The sequence below is a fragment of the Vanacampus margaritifer genome, chromosome 1 (genome assembly GCF_051991255.1).
Source record: "Vanacampus margaritifer isolate UIUO_Vmar chromosome 1, RoL_Vmar_1.0, whole genome shotgun sequence".
Classification (NCBI taxonomy): domain Eukaryota; kingdom Metazoa; phylum Chordata; class Actinopteri; order Syngnathiformes; family Syngnathidae; genus Vanacampus; species Vanacampus margaritifer.
Genome location: NC_135432.1, coordinates 50,688,723 through 50,712,403, shown reverse-complemented (window position 1 = coordinate 50,712,403; position 23,681 = coordinate 50,688,723). Strand labels below are relative to the sequence as shown.

Genomic DNA, 23,681 nt, shown 5'->3' with positions numbered 1-23,681 from the left:
CCTCTGTAAATAAATGTGATTGCAATAAAGCTGGTTCCGCATTGGTTATTTAAACATTTTTGAATAGCTTTGTGTTTATGTTTATGTTGGAAATTAATAATCAACCTGTCTGGTTAGATGTGATGTTTTTGGATGAAATAATGGGGTGTGAGATGGTTGACCACTTTTACTGAAATTAGCAAAATGACCTTTGCAAAATGTGGATACAAAACAACTGCCTTTGGCAAGGCACTGTCCTACACTGCAAATGATTGCACAGAAATGTAGCTAGGGAGGAAGAAAAAATGATGATGTCGCCATCATCATCATTCCTGAAAAGCACGAGGGTGCACGTCAATATACCTCCTATAAGAATTTCTGGGAAGCACTTTTTCCATCCTAAAATACGATACATGAACAAAATGTCACATTTTTATGGTGGTGTGGCCAATAAAAACATGAAAACATATCATGTTCTGTGGTGATAATTCAAACAGACTGTGGTTGCAACTTGCATGAAGATCAAATCACATTTTTTAACTTAATGCAAAATCAAAAATGTTTACTTTTTTTTTCAACATAGTACAAAACCAAAATGATCACAATTGGTATTATGATGACACGTGTAAAAAATAAATAAACATAAAGACAAATCAGATAAATGCAGCAGGAAATCATATTTTTAATGAAAATATAAATTAAATTAGCACCACTGTACTTTTTGCATTATACAAACAGTAGACCTTAACCATTTAATCACAAATCTACTTTATTTTTGTTGTTGTTTGCCCAGCTTTAAGTGTTTCAAATCATCTTCCAGAAGCAGCTGTTTAAACAGGAAATATCTGAGCTGAAATCATTACTTTTTTAGACAACAAGGACTGTTAAAGGCTTCCACACAGTGTCTAGGTAATAGTTTTATGGGTGGCAGTGACAACCCTCAGGAGTTTAGCGGATGATATTCTGCTTGGTTTTGGTGGCGCTGAGGACAGCATTGTTGTCTCGACGCTACAGAAACAGCCGCTTTAGCTCATCCAGATAAGCATACTCATTCAGAATTGAGCCTCACGACGGTGGTATCATCTACAAATTTGATGATCCAATTTCTGGAGTGGGTGGTGGTGGGGATGTGCTGAGGCTGAGGAAATATAAAGGGGGGCTGCTCTTTCCATAGACAATAGATGACTGCAAGTTCCAATCCAACATCAGATAAAGTGGAAGACTTCCAGGTCTGTTGATTTCATTATCAGTGAAGTCTGTCGCTGTCCAAGTCTCGCGTTTCACGCTTCCTAAATTCTTCTCCCATTTGTCCTTCGCCAAGAAATAGCAATGTTTTACGAGACAGACGGAATTCTGTATTCTCTCTTGTTATGACACCCTATCATCACTTCTAAGAAGTCCCAGGTTAACCCACTATGCCCCAAGACTTGTATAAATGAGAATAGAATACAAATAGAATAACAAAATAAGATAACACAACTATCAAATTTTTTATTGAAGTTTGAGCATGTGCAAAAATACAAATGTTGCAATTGAATAAAAATGTGAGAGGCTTGAATTGCATGTGATTGCAAATGTTCAACATGCATAGTAAATTCTGCTGAGTAAATTTGACTCTATTTAGAGTAAATTTGACTAGAGTGGGACCAAATAGATTCAGTTTTAGAGTAGGCTAATATTTACACTTGGAAGAGAATAAAATAAAGAATTGGGGGGGAAATAAATAAAAGTCACTCAAAGGTTGAGGAACGAACTCACGACCTTTGGTTTGGGAGACTGCCACACTACCACCACTACTATGCCCTTCCAACTGTTTGCTTATCTCCAAGAGACCAAAAAACATGTTTCTCAAACTATTTGGTCCCACTCTAGAGTTAGGAAGATTCCAGCTGACAAGAGCGATATACTGACACACAGCAGGAGCTGCGTGGCTCAGGGAGTAGCTCGGCAGTCTCCCAAACTGAAGGTCGTGAGTTCGTTCCGCAACCGTTGAGTGACTTTTATTTATTTTGATCAATTCTTTATTTTACTCTCTTCCAAGTGTAAATATTACTCTGAAACTTAGTCTATTTGGTCCCATTCTAAATAGAGTCAAGTTTACTCTATAGAATTTACTGTGTAGGCATGGGTGGCTGATGTCAGGACTACAGAGCACTTATTTGAGTTTAACATCCTAGCAGCGTCCTGAAAGAAGCTGTACCTCAGCCAGGTGGTCGTGCTACAGGTGCTCCATAGTTTCCTACGTGAGGGGAGAGGATGGAAAAGGGAGTGTGTGGGGTGAGTTCGGTGCTTGAGGATGTGGAGAGCCATTTTTATGCATCTGAAGATGTATGTGGAAGGGGACCTAACAATCTTGTTGTGAAACTGTATTATATGATTATTTGTGTAGTTTTCCCCTCTCCTCACTGTGTGCATGTTTGTAGATTGAGAGCAGATGGGAACTCGGCTGGCTCAAACTGATCGCGGCCACGGGATTGGTCAGATGGGGAAGGAGTCCTTTTTAATTCACCTGCCCTCTGCAGTCTCCTTATTATCAAGTTTCCACTCCTATCCCAGTCCTGTGTTTATTTATACGAGCGCACATTTAAATCTGTGAAATGTACGGGGAGAAATGAGTCTCGAAATTCATCCATCCATCCATTTTCTTAACCGCTTGTCCTCACAAGGGTCGCGGGGGTGTAGTATCGGTACAGGCAGTAGGCGGGGTACACCCTGAACTGGTTGCCAGCCAATCGCAGGGCACACAGACACGAACAACCATCACACTCACAAACACACCTAAGGACAATTGAGTGTTCAATTAACCAGCCATGCATGTCTTTGGAATGTGGGAGGAAACCGGAGTACCCGGAAAAAACCCACGCAAGCACCGGAAGAACATGCAAACTCCACCCAGGAAGGCCGAAGCCCGGACTCGATCTCACGTCCTCTGCACTGGGAGGCGGACGTGCTAACCAGTCTTGAAATTATTCAACTAAGTATATGTGTGATTTTCACGTGTTTTTGAGATCCACAAATATAGCCGTGATTTTCACATTTTTTCCAGATCCACAAACAAGTTCACAATCTTCATGTGCCTTACAGATCCATACGTATATCCGTGATTTTCACATTTGTAAATGTTCAATTCTGCTTGTATGTTGTTGAATGTGGATCGGTAGGCATTTGTTTTAATTTTTGAGACAAACCTCACACTGTTTGAAAATATAAATTTTACACACAGAGCAGTTCTAAACATTCACATGTTGAAAAGCCATACCTCCTTCGTCCACTGGGATGCAGTGTTGCTGTCTTCTTTAAAGGAGCATTGTGGAGTTTGTCACTCTTTTTTTTTTTTACCACCTCTGGCTTAAAGTGTAACTGCACACTCTAAAAACAGTTGGGTCAAAAAATAACCCAACTGTGGGTCAAATATTGACCAATCCTCTGCTTGGGTCAATTTGACCCAACTTTGAGTCAAGAAATTAGTCTTTGAGTGTAAAACAACTTATAAATATTGGTCAGATCCTTTACTTGGGTCAAAAAATGGGGTCATTTTGTATAAAACAACTCAAAAAGGTGGGTCAAATTGACTCATAAAGTGGATCCGTCCATTTTTGATCAATAATTGGGTTACTTTTGACCCAACTGTTTTTAGATTACAGTCTCTTTGTCAAGCTTGTGCATCGTGCGTGTGTGAGAATGTGGGCTTAAATAAACTTCGTTTTTTCAGTTTTCTAGGAGTTTGGGGTGGAGTTTGGGCTGTGCTCAAAGTCATCTCTTGTTTTTTTGTTTTTTTTTAGTTCCCATCCCAATTGTGTCGTACGCTAACACTAAATGTCTGCGGTGACAAGCATGACGTGTCAAAAATGTCAATGTCAAAAAAGCTCTAATATATCTTCATTAGAATACAACATGTTATTTACCTGTTATTTATGATTGTATTATTGTCTTCAGTCAGCTAGGATAGGCTCCAGTACATCCATGACCCCCATGAGGGTAAGCGGTGCAGAGAATGCATGGATGGATGATTGTGTAATTATTTTTCTTTTATGTACAGCACTTTATTTACACTGGCAGTTGTTGTTAAATTGCAATATAAAGTTGAGTTTTAACTAAATTATATGACATTTGAATTATGAAAGGTATTTAAATGTTTTTAAAAGCCAAAAGTAAATACAATGTTACTCCAGTGGTGCACTGGGGAGCAGGCTCATGCTTACTAAATAATCACCAGTCTCTGCTTCTAACACTTCATCATTCATACGGTCACAAGGGTTGACCATATGTGACTGATCGCTTGAGAATGGAACCAGTAATGACCCAGGCGGGGAAGGAGGGTTTACCTGTACCATAAAACTCATTCAATGCAATTCCAATTCAATTAATGTATCTTTAACTTCTATACACACCAGTGGGAATGAAGGGCTTGTTAAAGGGTAAAACTTTAACATTTTTGGCTAATGGATGCCGGAGTTCACTGCCATACATTATTCATGCACTCACACATTCACACTGTGGTGGCGGTAAGTTACTTAAGTAGCCACAGCTGCCCTGGGGCAGGCTGACGGAAGCGTGGCTGCCAGTGTGCGCCTTCGGCCCCGCCAACCACCACCAAATATTCTCACCTTCCATACACCAGTGTATGGAGGCAATGTGTGTGAAGTGCCTTGCCCAAGGACACAACGACACATGACTTGGGGAGAGCGGGGATTGAACAGCCGACCTTCTGGTTACTGAACGACCGTCTCTACACCCTGCGTCGGAATTAATGGTATCGGTATGTTATTGTACGTATTGTTAGTACTTGCCGATACCGATACCACAGATTTAATGCAGTATCGGGGACTCTGCCGATACCAGTATCGGTATTGGAACAACACTAGTTAATTCACAATTAATCACACATTTTATATCTGTTCTAAATGTACAATAAATATTTTTTTCTAAGTTTTCATACTTTTGTTAACAAACGTGGAAAATAATGTTAAACTAATAGAAATATGGCTGCATCTTTTAGTCATTGATACAGTAATTTCATAATTGTGTGAAGGCTGTGGAATTATGTTATTCCTATACTTCAAACTTCCCACTTTTTCGACATCTATCTACTTACACATAATTCAGCCGATTCTCCTCATTCCAATTTTAACATATTCCAAAAATTCACGCCATTCTAGGGTGTATTTTTCTTATTCCAAATATTCACGCCTTACCCACAATTCTTGATTTTGTACCCTATTTTTCCCCATTCATTCTTAAAGGGAGATTCTAAATTTCACATTTACTTCCACATTTTTTATCCTATTCACTCCATTCCAATTTCAAACTATTCCCATAATTCACGCCATGGGTGCTTTTATTTTTTTCATTCCCAGGATTCACACATTACTCACAATTCCCCATTTTGTACCCTACTTTTCTCCACTCATTCTTAATGGGAGATTCTACATTTCAGATTAACTTCCACATTTTTCATCCGATTCACTTCATTCTAACTTCAATATATTCCACCATTTCGCGCCATGAGCTCTTCCATCTATTCCACAGGTTTTCATTCAGCCTTACAGCCTTCACAGACAGTTTCTCCAGAAATTGCATTTTCTAGTAATTTATAAATTTAGTTAAGATTAAAAAAAAATGTACTGTACTTTAAAAAAAGAGTGTGATATTGATTTGTGTTTTTTGTGTGTTTTTTTGTGTGTTTTTTGTCATTTTTTCTGCCACGAGATGACATAATAGCATTTATAAGATGCTGTGACAGCTCAGTGCATTTTTCTTTTCATATTAAGAGCTATCTAATCTTTACCATGTAGTAATTCAGCATTTTAGAAATTGTAAAATACAACTTGACCCCAGTCTCCACAAATATATGCAATATTATTAAAATAATTACTGCTAAATTTTGACGTGTCTGCTGCACTGTGACTGGAACTCCCCCAGTGCAGGCTTCACAAGTAAGGGGCGGTCATTAATCGGGCGTTAAAAAACTTAGTGGTGCTAAAGGAACTTTAACTTAACTTAACTTAACTTAACTTAACAAATGCACTAATTTTGACCCCTATTTTTTACTTTATTTTTTACAAACAAAACAGTCTGTATTAGAAGGTCCAGTAGCCCTGGAGAACCCTCCACAGAACCCCACAAAGGACACAATTTGAACGCCTTCTCCAAGTCCACAGTTGGGCGAACTTCCATGCACCTTGTAGAACTGGTCCACTATTCCACAGCCCGTACAAATGAGTAGCATTATCTGCATAGCCTGAGACCGGCTCGTCAGGAACAAAGGGTGACTGTCATGGCTCTGAATGCCACGCCGTAACTAGAAGAGCTGCTGGGATGCAGCAGAGATGATACACAGTCTGAGGCAATCATGCTGTGGTGGAGTGGAATCACACAGAATAAGAATCATCCAACACTGGTGTGAAAAAGGAGCAACACTGAGTGCCAGGAAAAAATGCTGATGGTCAATTTGTCGTGCAATTCTCGAGTTCTGGCAGTGACGAGCAGCTTTCGTCACCAATGCATGAGCAACACATGATCACACTTTGGCTGGCTCATCCCAGGGCTGTAGCTAGACATTTGAAGGCTCCTTCCCAACGTCAAGGACAATCTGACGTCCTTGGTCAGGAAGGGGCATAATCAGGACAAAGATAGCTAAATGAATTCTGCATGGTCCAATTGACGACACCTCGTGCAGTCTGGTCTACGCATTTCCCCCGAAAAAGCTCTAGAGACCAACATCTTTTTTTTTCTTCATTCAGTTTGACCTTAGAAATGTCACAGTATTAGCTTCCATCTTTTGGTCCAATGCCCTAAAGTGAAATAAAACTACTTTTGTGCTCGCTTTCATTAGGAAATGCAAACGGCGCCACCAGTACAAGGAAGAAAATCTTACATAATACATTAAATTAGTAGTTCCGCCGTTAAATCTGACACCCTGTGGTCACAAACTTTTTATACAGCATTGCAAATTAGACAGAGAACTTTTTTTTCCTGTGAATTTACCATCTGTGGATTAGCCACATTATGTGTCCTTGGCGAATTCCTGACAAGCCGCTTTCTTTAGGGATCCTATTTTATGCTTGTACTGACAATGAAATCATTTTCTTTAATGAGCAGTACTGAAGCCCAGTTGATGTCTTCATCATCCTGCAGCTCTGTCTTGTTGAAAATGTTTTTCATACTGTGACATTACCATTCATTTCTTATCTAATTCATTTAGTGTCTGCCATGAAAGACCTCACTGATATTCTTACAGATGACAAATACACAAAGTCTTTAAATGATGGCCCGAAGGCATGCGTGGTGGTATTTCAAGGTTAACTGTTAAGTCTAGCTTTTATTTCATCATGCGCCATGAAACCTGGTTGCAGTCTCAGTGAAATGTCAAAAACCCGTAACACTGACAGTCAGTCTTCAGTGATTTTTTTTTAAAAGTAAGAACAGCTGATTGAACTATTTAGAATGTATGTCTGAATGCTTCAGAGACTCAGCTACTTTGCGTGTCCCTTGTTATTATAGGCACTCTCTGCAGGATGGAATCTGTTGTCTTCCGAATTTCAGTGTGCAGATTGTGTAATTGGTAGCCTTAAGTCAGGTTTTACGAGCAATACTCTTGATTTTATGAGCTACATTTGAACACAAATTCCCACTTGTTTACAATACAGGGTTCATGCCAATAATATTAATCTACTATAGTATTTTATGACAAATGCAGATGTAAAATATACGTCTGTCATCTCTCTTTCTTAACCCTCATCATACTTTGAATGGTACTGAACTTTCTAATCTTTATACTCTTGGAAAGAGTGCAAATGATTAGACACCATGTTGATGTTATAACAGAATAGTGAGGGAGTTGGTCTGGTGCAAGTCACTGTTTTTGAGCCTGCTGGTTCTGGCCTGGAGACTCCTCAGTCTCCTCCCGGTGGTGGAGATTGTTGTTTTTGCACCACATGGCCAGCCTGCTTACCTCGCTCCTGAGACCAACCATAGTTGTGACATCCGCAAACTTAATGAGGTTGGAACTGGAGTGCAGTCGTGGGTCAGTAGAGTGAAGAGGAGAGGACTCAGCACACATCCTTGGGGGGTCCCTGTGTTCATCATGATCGTGCTGGATGTGTTGCTGCCAACTGGTAGCCCCAACGGATCACATGAGAAGCATGCGGGCATGTTCGAAAAATAGCTCACTAGTGATGGGGCATTTTGATTTTGTGGGAATGTATAAGTTATCATTTTAAAATATAAACACTGGCAACAAGTTATTGAAATGCATATTGATATATATCAATTTCCTAATTGTGAGGAAAGCATGAACATAATCAGTGTTTTCACATAAAATATATTTGTTAATAATGACAAATTAACGCATTCACTCTCAGACATTTTCACTGAAGCAACCCTCTGCTCTCTGTTTTACTGGATTCTGACAAAAAAACATGGAACCTACCAAAAGAATCATTAGAGTATCTTCTTCGATCAGGAAAAAAGTATATTTATATCTGTTTTCGTTTCGTAGTAATTAGCATTAGAATATAGCTAAGTTTCATCATTATTCACAGAGCTTGTTGCAACATGGCCTTGGCTGATCTCTTATACTATGCAACCTCTTCATGTCAGAAGCTGTATCAAAGCCTTCTGCATGCATGCTCTAAAAAAAAAAAAAACAACTTATAAATACTTTTTGGGGAGTGAATGTAAGGTAAATTGAGCAAATTTCAAAAGCGTATATAAAACTGTTAGCTCTTTGTCTTCATCAGCACTCAGAAGTATTTCATGGAAAGTGTGAGCAGGTGACAATGCGTGCATTTTGTTTTGTGGATCAACGTGACTGGAATTCTGTAGAAGTTCATGGCTTAGTGAACATGAGGGGTGCTCTGATGGAAATCAATGTGGTCTTTTATGATGGGGAGTATACAGCCAATCCAAATCTCAGCTGCCTAACTTGGAGGCGTGAGACTTCGATGACTTTAATAGTGCGTTACTGGAGCGGAAAGGGAATCCATTTATTTAGCAAGTAATGTATGTATCCCAAGGTAAATCTTGAAATAATGTTCAATGGGCAAAGAAAAAAAAGAGTACAATCAAAACATGGGAAGACAAGGTGTATAAATATCCAAGCGTGTAAAACGTCACACACTCATTTCCACTTCAATTAGCTCTGATCATTCACTGCAGCTCACCATCCAGTTGTGATCTTTTTCAAACACTCTGTAGCTGGAGTTTATCACATCTACTGGCGCTAACTGCTGAGCAATCTCCTGTGGTAAGGGCAAAAAAAAAATCTGCTGTGATGGTCCCACCAGTTCCACCTACTTATTTTTCATGGGTAATTGGGGTTATTTTTGGATCACTGCACTATTGAAACAAAGGCTGCTGAGAGCACTGCATTGCTCCACTGCAGTGTACCTTCAGGTGTTTTTCTCTTCCATTCCTTGATTGCACCTAGTTCCACGCATTATGACCACCATATACATACATTTAAGAAAAGATGATTGAATAATTAACCAGTAGGACTGGAATTAGTGGTGCCCAGAGTTAAAAGCAAACATGGTGAAGTGGCATTTTTCTGTTGTGCTGCACACACATTGGATACATTGCCAACAGAAGGGAAGTCTGCACCAAGTATGAATACTTTAAATCCAGGTTAAAAACGTTTTTCTATGTATTTTTTTCCCCCTATACCTTTGATTAAGGTCTTATAAACATGTTGAAATCAATTACACAGTATGGACTTTAAGTAATTTTAGAAGCAACTACTTTTATTTCTTTACTTTTAAATGTTTTAAAAGTCGCCTTTAATGTGTTTGAATGTTAACAATTTAAATTATTTTAGTAATTTTGGTCAGCTACTTCTGCAGTTGCTAGTTGTGGTTGTAAATGCTTCTAAGTGTTGTGTATCTGCTTGTGGGAAACATCGAATTGCCTTGTGTATGAAATGTGCTTTATCAACAAAACTGATTTGCCTTGCCTATACTTGAGTTGAGGATCAATGCACAAGACTGATTGTAAAAAAACAACAGTGAGAGAGAATGACAAAAATACTTTAACAAAAAAAAATGCAATTAAAAGGATTACATCACGGTATTTTAAACCCTTCCACAGTTAACTATAGGCATATAATGATTACATTTTACCTTTGACACCATGACGATGCAATGTTTTATGAAATATTAGATGTTTTGCTGGTTATTTATTATGCGAAAGTAAAAAACGCCCAGTTCCGTAAAACCCTGCCACTCCCCTTGTGGTTGCCGCACCCCCAGCGAGCTGGCTGCTGCCTGCTGGTGGATCTCAGCATTTGGCCACTCAAGCTATTAATTCTTCAATAAAAATTTGAAACAAAACAGATCCTTGCCGCAAGAAATCATGGAGGTGGAGGAGAGGAGAGGGAAGAAGAGAGAGGAAAGAAGAAGGAAGAAGGAATAAAAAAAACTTGAGTAGGTTGCAAACCAGGTACCTCTGACTCACAGGGCAATCGTACCAACCACTACACTATTTATTCAGTTAGGTTCAGCAGCGCAAAGGTTTTACTTGGCCAAATGTCTTACAGTTGGCATTGCAAATATGAAGGATAATTGATTGTTTTGAATTCATTTGGACATAATGTTTACTAATCAAGGCTACTTTTGTCACTCTCCACTGGAGGTCTCAGAGAAAGTGGGTGTGTGGTTAGTCCGCAGAGGCGATGCGGGTAGTGGATACGCACTTAATAACATCAAACTGTGACAACAGCTCCTTTTCTCAGGTTGGGAGTAGCTGGTGCTTGGAGAGCAAAATGACCTAGTCCTAGTTCTCATAGAGGAGCGAATGAAGGAAAACACCACTTTGGTGATGTTTTTGGTGAGGAATTAGCATTTTAACATGGCTAAAAGCTCCAATAAGTTGCTGTACCTTTAAGGTGGGACCATGAAGCATGAATTGCAATATTAGGGGCTTTTCCACCGCTGGAACTTTTGGAGAAATTTCAATTTACCTTGGTAAAATTCAGTTTGCGCGCTTTTCCACCAACAAAAATTAATAATAGTAATTAAATTCCCCAGGGAACATCCGAGTACTATCTCAGCAGCAATGTCTTGCTGAGCCAAGCTGGAACTTTGAGGGGACGGGCTCCACTTATGGAGGACCAAAACTGCCAAAATTAAAAATAAATGACTAAATGAATAAATAAATGACTAAAAGTGCAAATAAAAACTGATACAAAAAATATATATTTTTAAAATAAAATCCCCCAAAAATAAATATAAATGGAAATAAAAACAACAACAAAATACATATATGCATAAATAAGTAAAAGTCAAAATAAATACAAAAATAAAAACGAGATTCAAAAAATTTAAATGAATATAAAAATAAATGTCGAAAAAAATACAAAAATAAATATATAAATAGAATTAAATATCAATCAATAAATAACATTTCGTCCTGGTAGAGCGTCTGCAGCATGAAATAAATAAATATAGTGAGAGAGCAGAGCGTTTTTATTTATTGATTGAGATTTAATTCTATTTGTATATTTATTTTTGACATTTATTTTTTTATATATTTTTTTTATCTTGCATTATATTTTTTATATTCGTTTTTATTTTCACTTTTATTCATTTGTTTATGTATTATTTATTTATTTATTTTGGATTTTGTCAGTTTTGGTCCTCCATATGCACTGACCAAGGCTGACTGGTTGTTCAAATTTGGGGTGGGGGGGAATTTACATCGGCTGGGCTCATCAAATTCATACGTCATCAAACTCATTTGAATTGATTACCGAGAACTCTAAGACGCTGTGGAAACACAAATGATAAATTCCCTGCTGAACTTTTACAACCAAAAACTTCCTTTTCCCAGGACTCAAAGATCCTGGGCTTGTTGGTGGAAAAGCAGCTATTGTACACTATATGTATACTCTATTTAAAAAATAACAATAAATTGATCCCTAAAATTCACCGTTTGATCATTGACCAATGAATTTAAATCATATCCCGTATTGTGGTTCCAAATATATTGCCTATGAGTAGGTTTGGGTGTTTTCTGTAAATCACACTATATATTGTATGCAGTAATGCCTATAGTTTGGCAAGGAGGCAAAATAAACATTTGTAAAAAGTTATCCCAAAAGTTTGGAGTATTCTGGTGTGGATCTATTTCTTGATGGGCATAAATTTATTAGTTGTAGAAAATATGTTAAAAACTTTCAAGCCATTTTTCTTGCTATGATCGAATTCAGACACCACCAAGGATAACCTTGAACAAATATAATTGTCATGTGATCTACTACGGCTCCAAATGTCAGACATCAGAGAAATAGAACTTGGCCCAAACAGTTTCTGCTCTTTTCAGGGCAATGGAAGGGAATGTTTACAATCAATCCCCTCTTTAAGGCTCATTTAAACAGATTGATTAATGCATCTGCTTCTCTGGCTGTGGTTTATTGGACTGTGACTGTCTACTAATTATCCACAGACTTGAAAGAAAGAGCGGGTGAGCAAATGATGGTAGGAACTTTAGACAGAAGGTACACACAAAGTTGCATCCATTGATTTGACAATAATAGGCCCCAGTTGACTCTTGTGATACTTGTTTAGTCTCAGAGTTAAGAAGATCAGAGTCAACCCCAAGGTAATATCAGTAATAACAACTAACTAAACTATCAACAATTGAAATACAATCAGATTGTATTGAGATTCACACACGTAAAGATACATCTTTTTGGAATATTATAAGATTCAAAACAATAATGTCGTTAGATATCATTGAACAAAGTCCTATATAAAAAGCTTTGTTAACAAAGCCAAAGATGTGTCTTTTACTTAAAAAAAACTTTAGACTATTTGCTGTTTCAGTAAGTAATAGATTTGCACTGATGAAATGCCAAGGAAACAAACCACATTGCACCCTGAATGCATATTGACGTAACCATTTCCTGTTTTGCAGGTGAGTCATTGGCTGGTCGGATTGGCATTCCTCAAGGGTACTGGAGATTTTCCTGGGTAGCTGAGGATGATCTGAGCTTTCCTAACAACTGGATGCCCATGTCAGGTGAGCTGGACATTGTTAACCTTGCTCAGCACGATGGACAGGCCCTGCCACCTCTTTCCCTCAAAGATCTTCTGCATCCAATTGGCCGTGACCACTCGCATCAGCTCTCCATCACAACAAATAAACATCTCTGTCTTGCCTGCCCTCTACTTTTACACGTTCACAGCCAATGGCTTTCTATTCTGTTCTATCAATGTAAACACACCTCAAACATGCATGACTGTAGTCAGGTGTCATTCCAATTGTTAGAATTTTTTAAGCGAATTTACTGAAAATGTGCAAAACAGACATGCGATTTATGCCCGTTTCTATCTGTTCTTCTTTTGTGAATATTGAGAGGAGACTCCGCCGCTGTAGGTGACGGTATACACCATAGAGATGGAATCCACCAGTAATTTAAAAGAAGAGGAAAAACAGGAAGCAACTGCGCCGTGTCGTATGAGTTTTCTATTCTAGATAAACTGTAGTGTTTTTTTGCTGTTTTCCATCAAAAATTGCATTAATATTCGCTTCTTTAATTCATTCCAAAAAGATTTATTTTTCGTCATTCCCCAAACATACGGTACTTTATTTTCCGACATTGCTTTGTGATTACAAATTTACGTGTGACGTAATATTCGGTCAAAACGTGCGACTTGTATCCGGTCTTGTCAGCATTTATTCATAAAACTTGCTTCCATAGCCAAAATTCTTCGTTTACCTTTTTTCAATATGCTTCAATATCCACCTCTTCCAAGCGTAAAAACTTTTTTGCGAATGTTGGGCCCTTTTTCGAATTTCTAGTGTTTCTATTCAGTTTTATTTTCACATTTTTTGAAAATTCAAATAAAAATGGGTGGATGGAAACCCCACTTGTGTTCAGTAACAAACCAGTCCATGTCAAATGAAAAATTTTTTTTGTAAGAGTGTGTTCAGCATATTACAGCGATTACATTTTTTTATCAGATTAATCACACTTTAGAATTTTGATTAATCACGATTAATCGCTTAAATAAAAAGGCTTTTTTATCAACATTTTTTGCCCGCCAAATTTAAACAGGTCCTGTTATGTGTTAATTTTTTGGACATTTAATGTTATGAGGACGTCTTCAAAAAAAATGTATACACTGCACATTCTCATCCTCCTCTTTTTTCTAATCAGTTAATTACTTGCAGTAATTAGTAGTAATTAGTAATTAGTTAGTAACAATATAATTTGTGAAAAAAATTTAAAGTGTTAAATAAACGATGCAGTCATGCCTGTTTCTGTCATATTTCATTGTATGTCAATATATTTTTTTATAGAACAAGCACACAAACTGAGATCAGGTTTGGATTCCACACCCAAAAATGTATTAAAAACAGCTGTCAGACATAACTCAATCCCCCACCCCCCCCAGTTGTTTCCCTGTAATATTTAATGCCATTTTGTTGATACTAAAACTTTAAAAATAATAATTTAAACCGGATAGATCATGCTTTACTTGGACTTGACAAATGGATTTTTGTACAAAATGAAAATGGTCACAGTCGATCAACATCTCCACGACCTTGGGCCACCTTATAGCACACACAACTCAATTTCTGCTCCAGTTGATGAATGTGTGCTGGGTCAGTGTCATGAAAGGCTCATTAACAAATCGACACCCTTGTTAATTCACCATGTATATTACTCTTGATAAATGGTTTCCCCATTGCTTTGAAATAAATTAATTGACTTTAAAGAACATGAACAAATTCCGTGACTGTATACTGTAGACTTTGATCAACCGACTTAAATCATATTTGAGTTAAGGGTTAAAATATACACCACTCAATAATGCAGCATTGAAAAGCTTATCCCAGCAAGAATCTTGATGGCAGGAGCGGTCCTTGACTTGACCAGTTCTACTTCTACAGTCTTCCAAGCCTCATGATTATGCATGAATGCAACCTTGTGATAATGTCTCTGAGTATTCATAAGTTCATTTAATGTTTAACAGTGCTAACAATTTGGATACAGGCAGTTCTCTTTTCCCATTCAAGAAACAGAAATAATATGCCGGTTGAATTTCATTATGCAAAATAAAGTGACTGTAGGCTACAGAAAGAATCAATAGTACTGTGTTACTCAAATAAAACTCCATAGCAATATATCTCCATGCCTGGCAATCACAAAAAAAGTGGTATTGTGCACCCGGATCTTTTATCTTAATATCAATTACATTGTATACATTAAGAAGACAATTGTGTCGTGTAGTACATGAATATCATGCTTTTTTTGTCTGCCACACTGCTTTTAACTTCTTCATTTAATTTATTTTTAAATGAGTTTAATTCTAAGACTTGTGATAATTGTTCGCAACAGATAACAATATTATAATTATTATTACACATCACATTATCATGCAAGCCATTTCACCCAATTGGGGCCATTTGCTCGTTTTAACCTTCAAAATAATAATTTCCCAAAATATGCCCTATTTTTTAACTTTAAATATCGTACCTATACTGAACTATTCAAAATGTTTTGTCTTTTTTGGGGGGGGGACTGTGTAGCAGGACTGTGCCGAATTTTTTATGAGAATGGTGATTATGATGTCTAAGACTTCTTTAAAGGCACTAATTATGAAGGTGGTGCTAATCACAGAGTAAGGAATGTGAGCAGAAGCACCACTAGGCACCTTTGGGTGAGTCTGGCGAACCTCTGCAATTTCCGTGGCTGTCATTTTGTTTTGTTGAAAGAAGATTCACTTTTAGGTTCAAGTTATTGCGATATTGCGATTGATTTTGTCAAATAAACATGAAATGAATGATGGCTCATTCAACAAACGACTAAGAGCCAGATCCACTACAGGTTTACGTCGCTTTTTTTGCTCCACTAACCAATATAAATGGAACAATCTGGAAATTCAGTACCAACTGCGCTGTCAACCAGATTGCGCCCTGGTGCACCAGGAGTTTTTGCACGTATGAAAATGAAGTCATTTGCATGCATTTGGTGGAGAAATTGCCCACCTCTATGAAAATGAGACTCATTGATAAACTGTGTCTAATGTGTAAAGTAATCCAAAGTAATCAAGTTACATTACTTATTATTTTGTTACTTGGATTACATTACTAACTAAATTTTTTTTAGCAGGTAGCTTGTAACAGGAACGGAATGCGTTTTTTGTTTTTTTTGGTCTTCTTTTTTTTCTTTCTTCTGCCTTGGGCCCCTGCACCTTAGGACCGCAGTGTGTCGCACAGGCCTGGACTGGATCTTACGCTGCCACTTAGAGATGCAAGAAATGAAAACGCAGCAAACGATTCAGATGCAGCAGAATCCCGAACACAGCACCTCTATCACCTTCACATCCCCCACAGGCCTGGGAGCCACCCACCTGCTGCATCTACACTCTCCAGATACGCTGCATTTATGCTTTCGTCTCCACCGTCACACTGGAGGCCTTCTGCCCATTGTGTTTGGTGAAATCAGGGATTGAGATGGCGCCACTCACTCGAGACATAACAAGATTAAGTATTAAATCCTCCCAAAAGAATTGCCTGCTCCATACTCCACCAACCAAATCCCTCTCATCTCAGAAGGCACCACTGGTGCCGGCAACTGTTATCTCCAAGAGCGTCAATTTCTGTTGTCTAGGACGCAAAAGGCCTCTACGTTATCAACCAGAGGTCCAGAGAGAGACAGTGCTCTTTTCTAAAACAATAGCTACTGTTAGATAAGAGAGGGAGAGTCAGAACTGTCTGATTATAGAAATCTAATCAATATCCCTTACCAGAATGTAGCATCAAGATGAACGTGCGTGTGTGTTTGTGTGTGTGTGAAATTCAAAACAGGGATGAAACAATCCTCCATACTTTATGTTAATATTTACAGACCACCACATAATTGTTTTAGTGATGATTTTGCACATATTTTTAGTTGTGTTCACTGCTTTGGACTGCTTAGTCATTCCAGGGTACTTGAAAGTGCATGTGGATGTAACTAGTGATAGGCATATTAAAAATAACTCACTGCTGACCTTGAAATGTAATTCAGCATGTGAGTGAGTCTACACGCACACACACGCACGCACACACACACAGGTTTGTTTTACTATCTTTGTGGGGCCATCTCATTGACATAATGCATTTCCTACCGCCTTCCCCTAACCTCAACCATAAAAAATGATTGCCTACCTACCCCCATTTCTTACACTAACCTGAACCATAACCCAATTCAAACCTAAACTCTAAAACCAAGTCTTGAACCTCAATAAGAGGTCTAAACTCGTGGGGCCCAGCAAAATGGCCCCACAATGGGCCCCATAACTCTGTGAAATCCCGAAATGTTAGCCCAAACACACACACACACGCACACTAGATGTGCTCATTAAGACACTAAGAATGTTATTATTTCAAATGTGAATGCCATTGCTTTATCTGATCATTTTGGTGTTTTCTTTGACCTGTCAGTTCCACCGGAACCAGCAGTAGGGTATGTGGTTGTCCAAGGAAAATTAGTCACTGACAGCACAGGGGCGCAGTTTATGGAAATTACTAGGTTTGAAAACCTACCCTGTTCTATTGTTGATGATCTGTTGAACGTGTACATCAAGTGTTTTAAATGTGTTGATAGAATAAAAAACATTTAGTCAAGGTTAAACACAGACAAAAGGTGAACTTGGGTGGGTGCGGGGGGGCAGGTCAGCGGGAAGACTTGGTAAAGGGCACAGAAAAGGAAGTGCCGGGAGATAAATGGAAATTGCTCAAATCAAAGCTCAAGGATCATTATTAAAATTACGAAGAAAAGCTATGTATATGTTAAATGTGTTCTCAACAGTTTTAGTAATTAGCACCAACTGCAGTAACAACTCATGTGCCCTGTTTGCTACAGAAAACAAACTACAAACAAACAAACTTTAGAACTAACTTAAAAGTGCAGTGAGTTTGCAACATTCTTTAATGACAAAGTGACAAAAATGACAGCTTTCTGCAAAACATCATTGTGAAGTGACCCCAAGTGGAAGGAAAAGATCTCCTGTGACCAGTAGCGTAGCAACATTCCCCAGGGGCCCCGAGCAAGAAGGGACTGGGTGCCCCGGCGGCCATTAATAGTATACATAGTACGTCATTTTAAAATTGCACATCTGCATTTTCAATAAACAATCACCATTAATTGTGCTTCATTTAAGTGACTTGTTTTGGTTTAATTTGTTTAACTTTAGCAAAAAAATCCTTCTAAGTGAGTAGAAAACAGGAAAATATGATTACTGATCGTATGGTTTAAAAAAAAAAGCCTTACTATACATCAGTGGTGGCCAAGATTGGTCCTCGAGAGCCACTATCCAGCCTGTTTTCTATATCTCCCTCCTCCAGCGCAGCTGAATTTAATGATCACCTCTTCAGCAAGCTTTGCAGAAGCCTGAGAACGATCCTGATCATGAACCAGGTGTGTTAGTGGAGAGTAACATGGAAAACCAACCTCCCCACAATATCGTGATAATATTGTATTGTGAAGTTTGGATATCGTTACATCCCTACTTACTATACATGGTCGTTTTTTTTTTTTTTTTTTTAAATAAAAGCTTTACTGCTATTCATGATAATTTACAACAAATAAAAATAATCAGCCTTACTATACATGACTCAGGGAATTTGAGATGGTCAATTGTCATTGCTGCACAATTAATGTGAAGGATATGGGGTTTGTGTCAAATCTGTTGGCCTTCTGTGGGCTCCTGCTGGCTAAGGGGCCCCAAGCAATATCCTGCCTTGCCTAATGGCAAACTACGCCTCTGTGTGCGACCCTGCAGTCTGAATCATATATCTTCATGTCCTTTTCAAAACCTGCCGTAAAGAGAAAGGTTTGCAATGAGAACAGTGTTTTCAGGAGAAACAGGAGGTAGAATGTTTGGCCTAGACTGGTGCCAATGAGCCAATTGCAGTGCCCACATGTGCACATATAGACAAACATGGACAAGCACAATTTGCAGTCATCATGTAACTGAACATATACATTTTGGGGATGTGGAAGGAAACCGTACCGTACGTAAGCACCCGGAGAAAACACAAGCACACAAACACAAACTATCGGGCTGGGAGGTTGTCTCACAGCAGCGATCTGTGACCACCCTAGCCAACTTTACGCCATCGTACAGAGGAGTTCTGCTTGCACTTACTTATTAATGTAGTTTGCACACTTTGGCTTCCAGCAAATACATTTCTGCTTCCACCACATTAAGCCCGTGGGCCCCTCACGTGACGATTTTAAAAGAGCCACTTTGATTAGACACAAACCAAATTGGCTGTGTTCACGCCCACAGCGACGGAAAACACGCATTTCTTACTGCGCCAAGCTGTAAGCATCTGCACAATTTTGCACCACACTTGCACTGGGCACAAATATAGAATCCATAGATTGCTGCCATGTCCCATGTCTTTGCTTCCACCCTATTTGTAAAACTAGTTGTTTAAAAACTACCTTCATTCTTATGAGGAGCATTCTAAAGCTGTTCCAAAATGTTGTAGGCTTGAACATTATTTATTAACATTTGGTTAGTCTCCTGTTAAATTAACTTTCTCTCTTGCCATGTGCTAATTATGATACACTCATTATAGTGTGATCAGCAAGCGCACATTGTACTTCGTTCTATATTGTCTGGAGTGGACTATCACATTTACTTGCTTTAACATATTGACAAACGCATTTCAGTGAATTAAGGAAATCTGGCAGTGGGAAGCAAGCAAAGACAATGCATGATACATGTTCTGTACGTGTTTAGTGGATTAGTTATGTGATTCTAACATACAGCATGGGGCCCAATCTACTGGGCTGTACAGAGGGATGGGAAAAAAAGAAGATCTACGGACAATTCTATATTCAGAGCATAAGAAATGGGTTTACCTTGCAAAGGTGGATACACCAGCCCCAGCTCACCGATTAGCAAAATTGTTGAGTTAACCACATTGTTAAAAAGTTAGCGGCGTTCGCTAGGTGTGTTAACTTTAACAACAGGTTAACAGCGGTTTAAGTTAACAGAGTTTTGAACAACAAGATAACAGTGCCGTTAACGTTAACGTTCAGTTAAATCTACTTAACCAGGGGTTAAAGAGATAACCAAATTTTGAACAACTGGGCCCAGAGCGTGTATTGATGCACTTATCTAAGCATCCTCTTTTCCCAGCAGGCAACCGTGCTTCCTTAAATATCAATCATGTTTCTGTTCATTAATTATTTTTGGGCGTACTTGATTAAATTCAATCATCTTCTGGTCACTGCACTTTGGCTTTTCTTTGAGTTTGTTTCTCTCTTTATATTTGTTTGTCCATTCATACTTTGTATTGCTTATACTACTACTGTACTGATACTGTATTTGGTCTGAAAATGTCTTCCCTAGATAATTTTGAATGTTTGTCTGTTCTAGATCCAGTATGTGGCAGAAGCAAAACGTGTGACCAGAATGTCGTTGGTGACCCTGAGTTTACATGGAGCATAGTGGCGACGGGGGGCACACGGGAAGAGCACAACCAAAAGACCGAAAAGAGGGCGGGAAGTCCCCAAGGGTGGGAGGAAGGTAAGAGCGAAGGTATCACATCCGCTGCCATTACATGGGAGTTTCACTTTCTATGAACGTATGCCGTTTTTGCTAGTCTTCATGAAGAAGCGGCCATCCATTTCTTTCACTACTTTTGAAGCATTTCACTTTGCTCTAACACACGTAAAAAAAGCGAAAAGCTATTTAGATCTTATCATTTCATGAGTTGTTCCCTTTGAAAGATCAGAACATAGTTTACTGAATCAGTAGTCTGAAAACCAAGACTCACATTTTCCACATTCTCAAGCATCATTCATTTTCATACCTTGGAAAATGAGAAAACAGTTTCTGCCATTTTATCTCCTGAGGTGATGGTGAAATGGGGGACAGAGAAGTCTATTTATTTATTTTTTATTTTTTGCCAGCATCATAAGCAACAAGCCTGAGACCAGATGGGTGAAATACAATTGGAAATCGAAAATGCATGAAAATGGAGAAAGAAAAAAAAAGACGAAAAAAAAGCTGCATGGTCATGCTGGGCAAGGTCCACTTAATTTTAAGCAATTTACGAGGTGTATTCTTTCTAACGCACCTTTTTGATGGTGGTCCTTGAAAAAAAAGTGCTACAAAAAGAAAACAAACAAACAAAAAAAAGATTGCTGAATTCTTAGTCCACCACTAGATGGCACTAAATTCTGCACATTGTGCCTTTTTTTTTTTTTTTCTGGAGAGCTCAGTATTGTTCATTCGATTTGACATGTCATCATTGCTCTCCTTTTTATATATATATATTTTTATTTTTATTTTTTGTATGTGGGTGAGTATGTGTATGTGCGTGAGTGAGTGCGTGCGTGCGTGCGTGCGTGCGAGTGTGTGTGTATTCATTAGTTCACCTAAAACCTATTAAAAAAAATCCCATACCGTTCACCTAAACCAAACACTTCCGGCCAGAGTCGTGAGGTCGTCAGGAGACCCGAGGAAGGACCAAAGAAAATAAAGGAAAGTGAAATCCAGCACCGACCAGACACCACATTGTGCCTTTAAGGAAATTGCTGTATTGGGATATATAGGTCTTTCTTATTATTTTTATTTTTTATAAATTTATTTGGGTACATTTTGTGCATTAAAAGTACTAGTGGTTTCTGGGTCTATGACTACTCGAGTTTGAGTAATTGTACTGGTATCGGTCTAAAAATGTTTTTGTCCTCAAACCGTGTAGTAAAGTATGGAACTGAATATGCACTCTATCTATTCCAGATATTTTCCTTCACCCAGTTGTCATTGTTTTAGCCGTACATGTCTAATTGCACGGCAGCATCCAAACAGATTCAAAGCTGATCATGATTGGAGGCTAAGCGACACAGAGTACAAAGGAACTATATTTGCATAATCATGTTCGAGCCCTCGGTTAACCACAATATAGTTGCTGTGTTTTGAATAATTGAGCTGGGCAAGCTGCTGCCTCCTCACTTTTTTACTGGTTCTAGAATTTAAAAGGGATGGAAATAAGGGATGAATACTTCATGGCTGTGATCTGTGGGATTGCTTGTGGTGTTTTCTTCACTACTTAACTCATCACATGAAAGATGTTCAACGTTGAATCTTACACACTATCAGTTTGTTTCAGATCCACTTCTTGAGTTGGGTTAAAGTTTAGTTAGGGTAAAGCTGAAGCTTAAAAAAAGTACAGAGGTTATTGCGATCAAGATGAGCTCAGGAAGAGCAGAGCGTGAGGCCAACTAATTGATGTAGTCTGGTGTAAATAATGAATATAGGAAAGAGGATCAAGGCTACATGTTATTGTGGCTGTCAGCAGTATTGACTTTCACTTCATTAAATTCTAGAAGGCTCTGTCTTTGATAAGTTGACTATGTTTTTTAGAGGCCTCTGTCAAATAAAATGTTAAATGGCTTTACTGCAAAACATTTGCCTAATAGCCATTATCATGATTTCTCTGGCATCACTGAAATGTATCTGGAGAGCGTTTTATAATGTATGTCCTCAATGCTTTCAGTCTTTTTAATTTGTTGTATTGAATGTTTTGATTTTCTTCTACAGCACTCCCTACAGTAATAGAACAACTTCAGTGGTTTGGCCTTCCCCAAGTGGCAGCAATTGACAACCCCCACTGGGCTGACAGGCTTATTTTTTTTTTAAATAAAGTAAAACGGCACCCAAGCAACCATGCACTTCACAAGTGGCACTGTGGTTCTGCCACTTTGCACTTTATGAAACAATTTGCTGCTATGTATGAATGTGAAATTCACTTTAATTCGCTACATTCTTACTCCATGTTTTGTGCACTTACTGTATATATTTTTATTACCTACTGAAGGACTAACAATGTAAATTAGAGTTACAGTAACTTTGGTGCATTTATAAAGTAGGCTATATTTGTAAAATCATACTGTGTTAATTTCTGTGTCCCTTTACTAATAAAGTTACAAATACACTAGTATTACCAATACTAATACTACTACTACTAATAAGAATAATCATAATAATAATAATAATGATATTAATAATGATAGTCAGATTGGTGGTTAGCACGTCCGCCTCCCAGTGCAGAGGACGTGAGATCGAGTCCGGGCTTCGGCCTTCCTGGGTGGAGTTTGCATGTTCTCCCCGTGCTTGCGTGGGTTTTCACCGGGTACTCCGGTTTCCTCCCACATTCCAAAAACATGCATGGCAGGTTAATTGAACACTCCAAATTGTCCCTAGGTGTGAATGTGAGTGTGGTTGTTCGTCTCTGTGTGCCCTGCGATTGGCTGGCAACCAGTTCAGGGTGTACCCCGCCTCCTGCCCGAAGCCAGCTGGGATAGGCTCCAGCACCCCCGCGACCCTAGTGAGGAAAAGCGGCCAAGAAAATGGATGGATGGATGGATAGTCAGATTGGTATAGCACATTCCTTAACACTCAAAAATAATTTACACACAGTATGTGCATACACAGGCAAAAGATAAAAAGACATAACACTAACAGTATGGAGGGATAAGACAAGTTTGACACCTCCCAAATGACTAATGTTGAGTGGGTGGTGAATCATCTCATGAGAACAGTATTTGGCTATGCTCATAGGAAGCACACAGAACAATGATTACATTAAGATCAAGTACAGTCACAGTAGCAACTGTGGTTTGTTTGAGCAAATAGCGTTTTGGTGTTTTTCCACAGCAGAAAACATAGTGATTACGGTGTAAGTAATAG

The 23,681-nt window shown here is 38.5% G+C and overlaps 1 protein-coding gene across 2 annotated transcripts in view; it reads left to right on the top strand.

Annotated features, from left to right (window-relative positions):
- alk (ALK receptor tyrosine kinase) overlaps positions 1-23,681 on the top strand; it is a 379,915-nt gene that overhangs the window by 138,327 nt on the left and 217,907 nt on the right. Inside the window, exons 2-3 of one of the 2 annotated variants that reach the window (XM_077579089.1) lie at positions 12,892-12,996; positions 20,364-20,513. In XM_077579089.1, the coding sequence (XP_077435215.1) occupies positions 12,892-12,996; positions 20,364-20,513 (255 nt within the window). Of the gene's footprint in view, positions 1-12,891; positions 12,997-20,363; positions 20,526-23,681 lie in introns of both variants that reach the window. The other variant, XM_077579020.1, reaches the window with a different exon arrangement.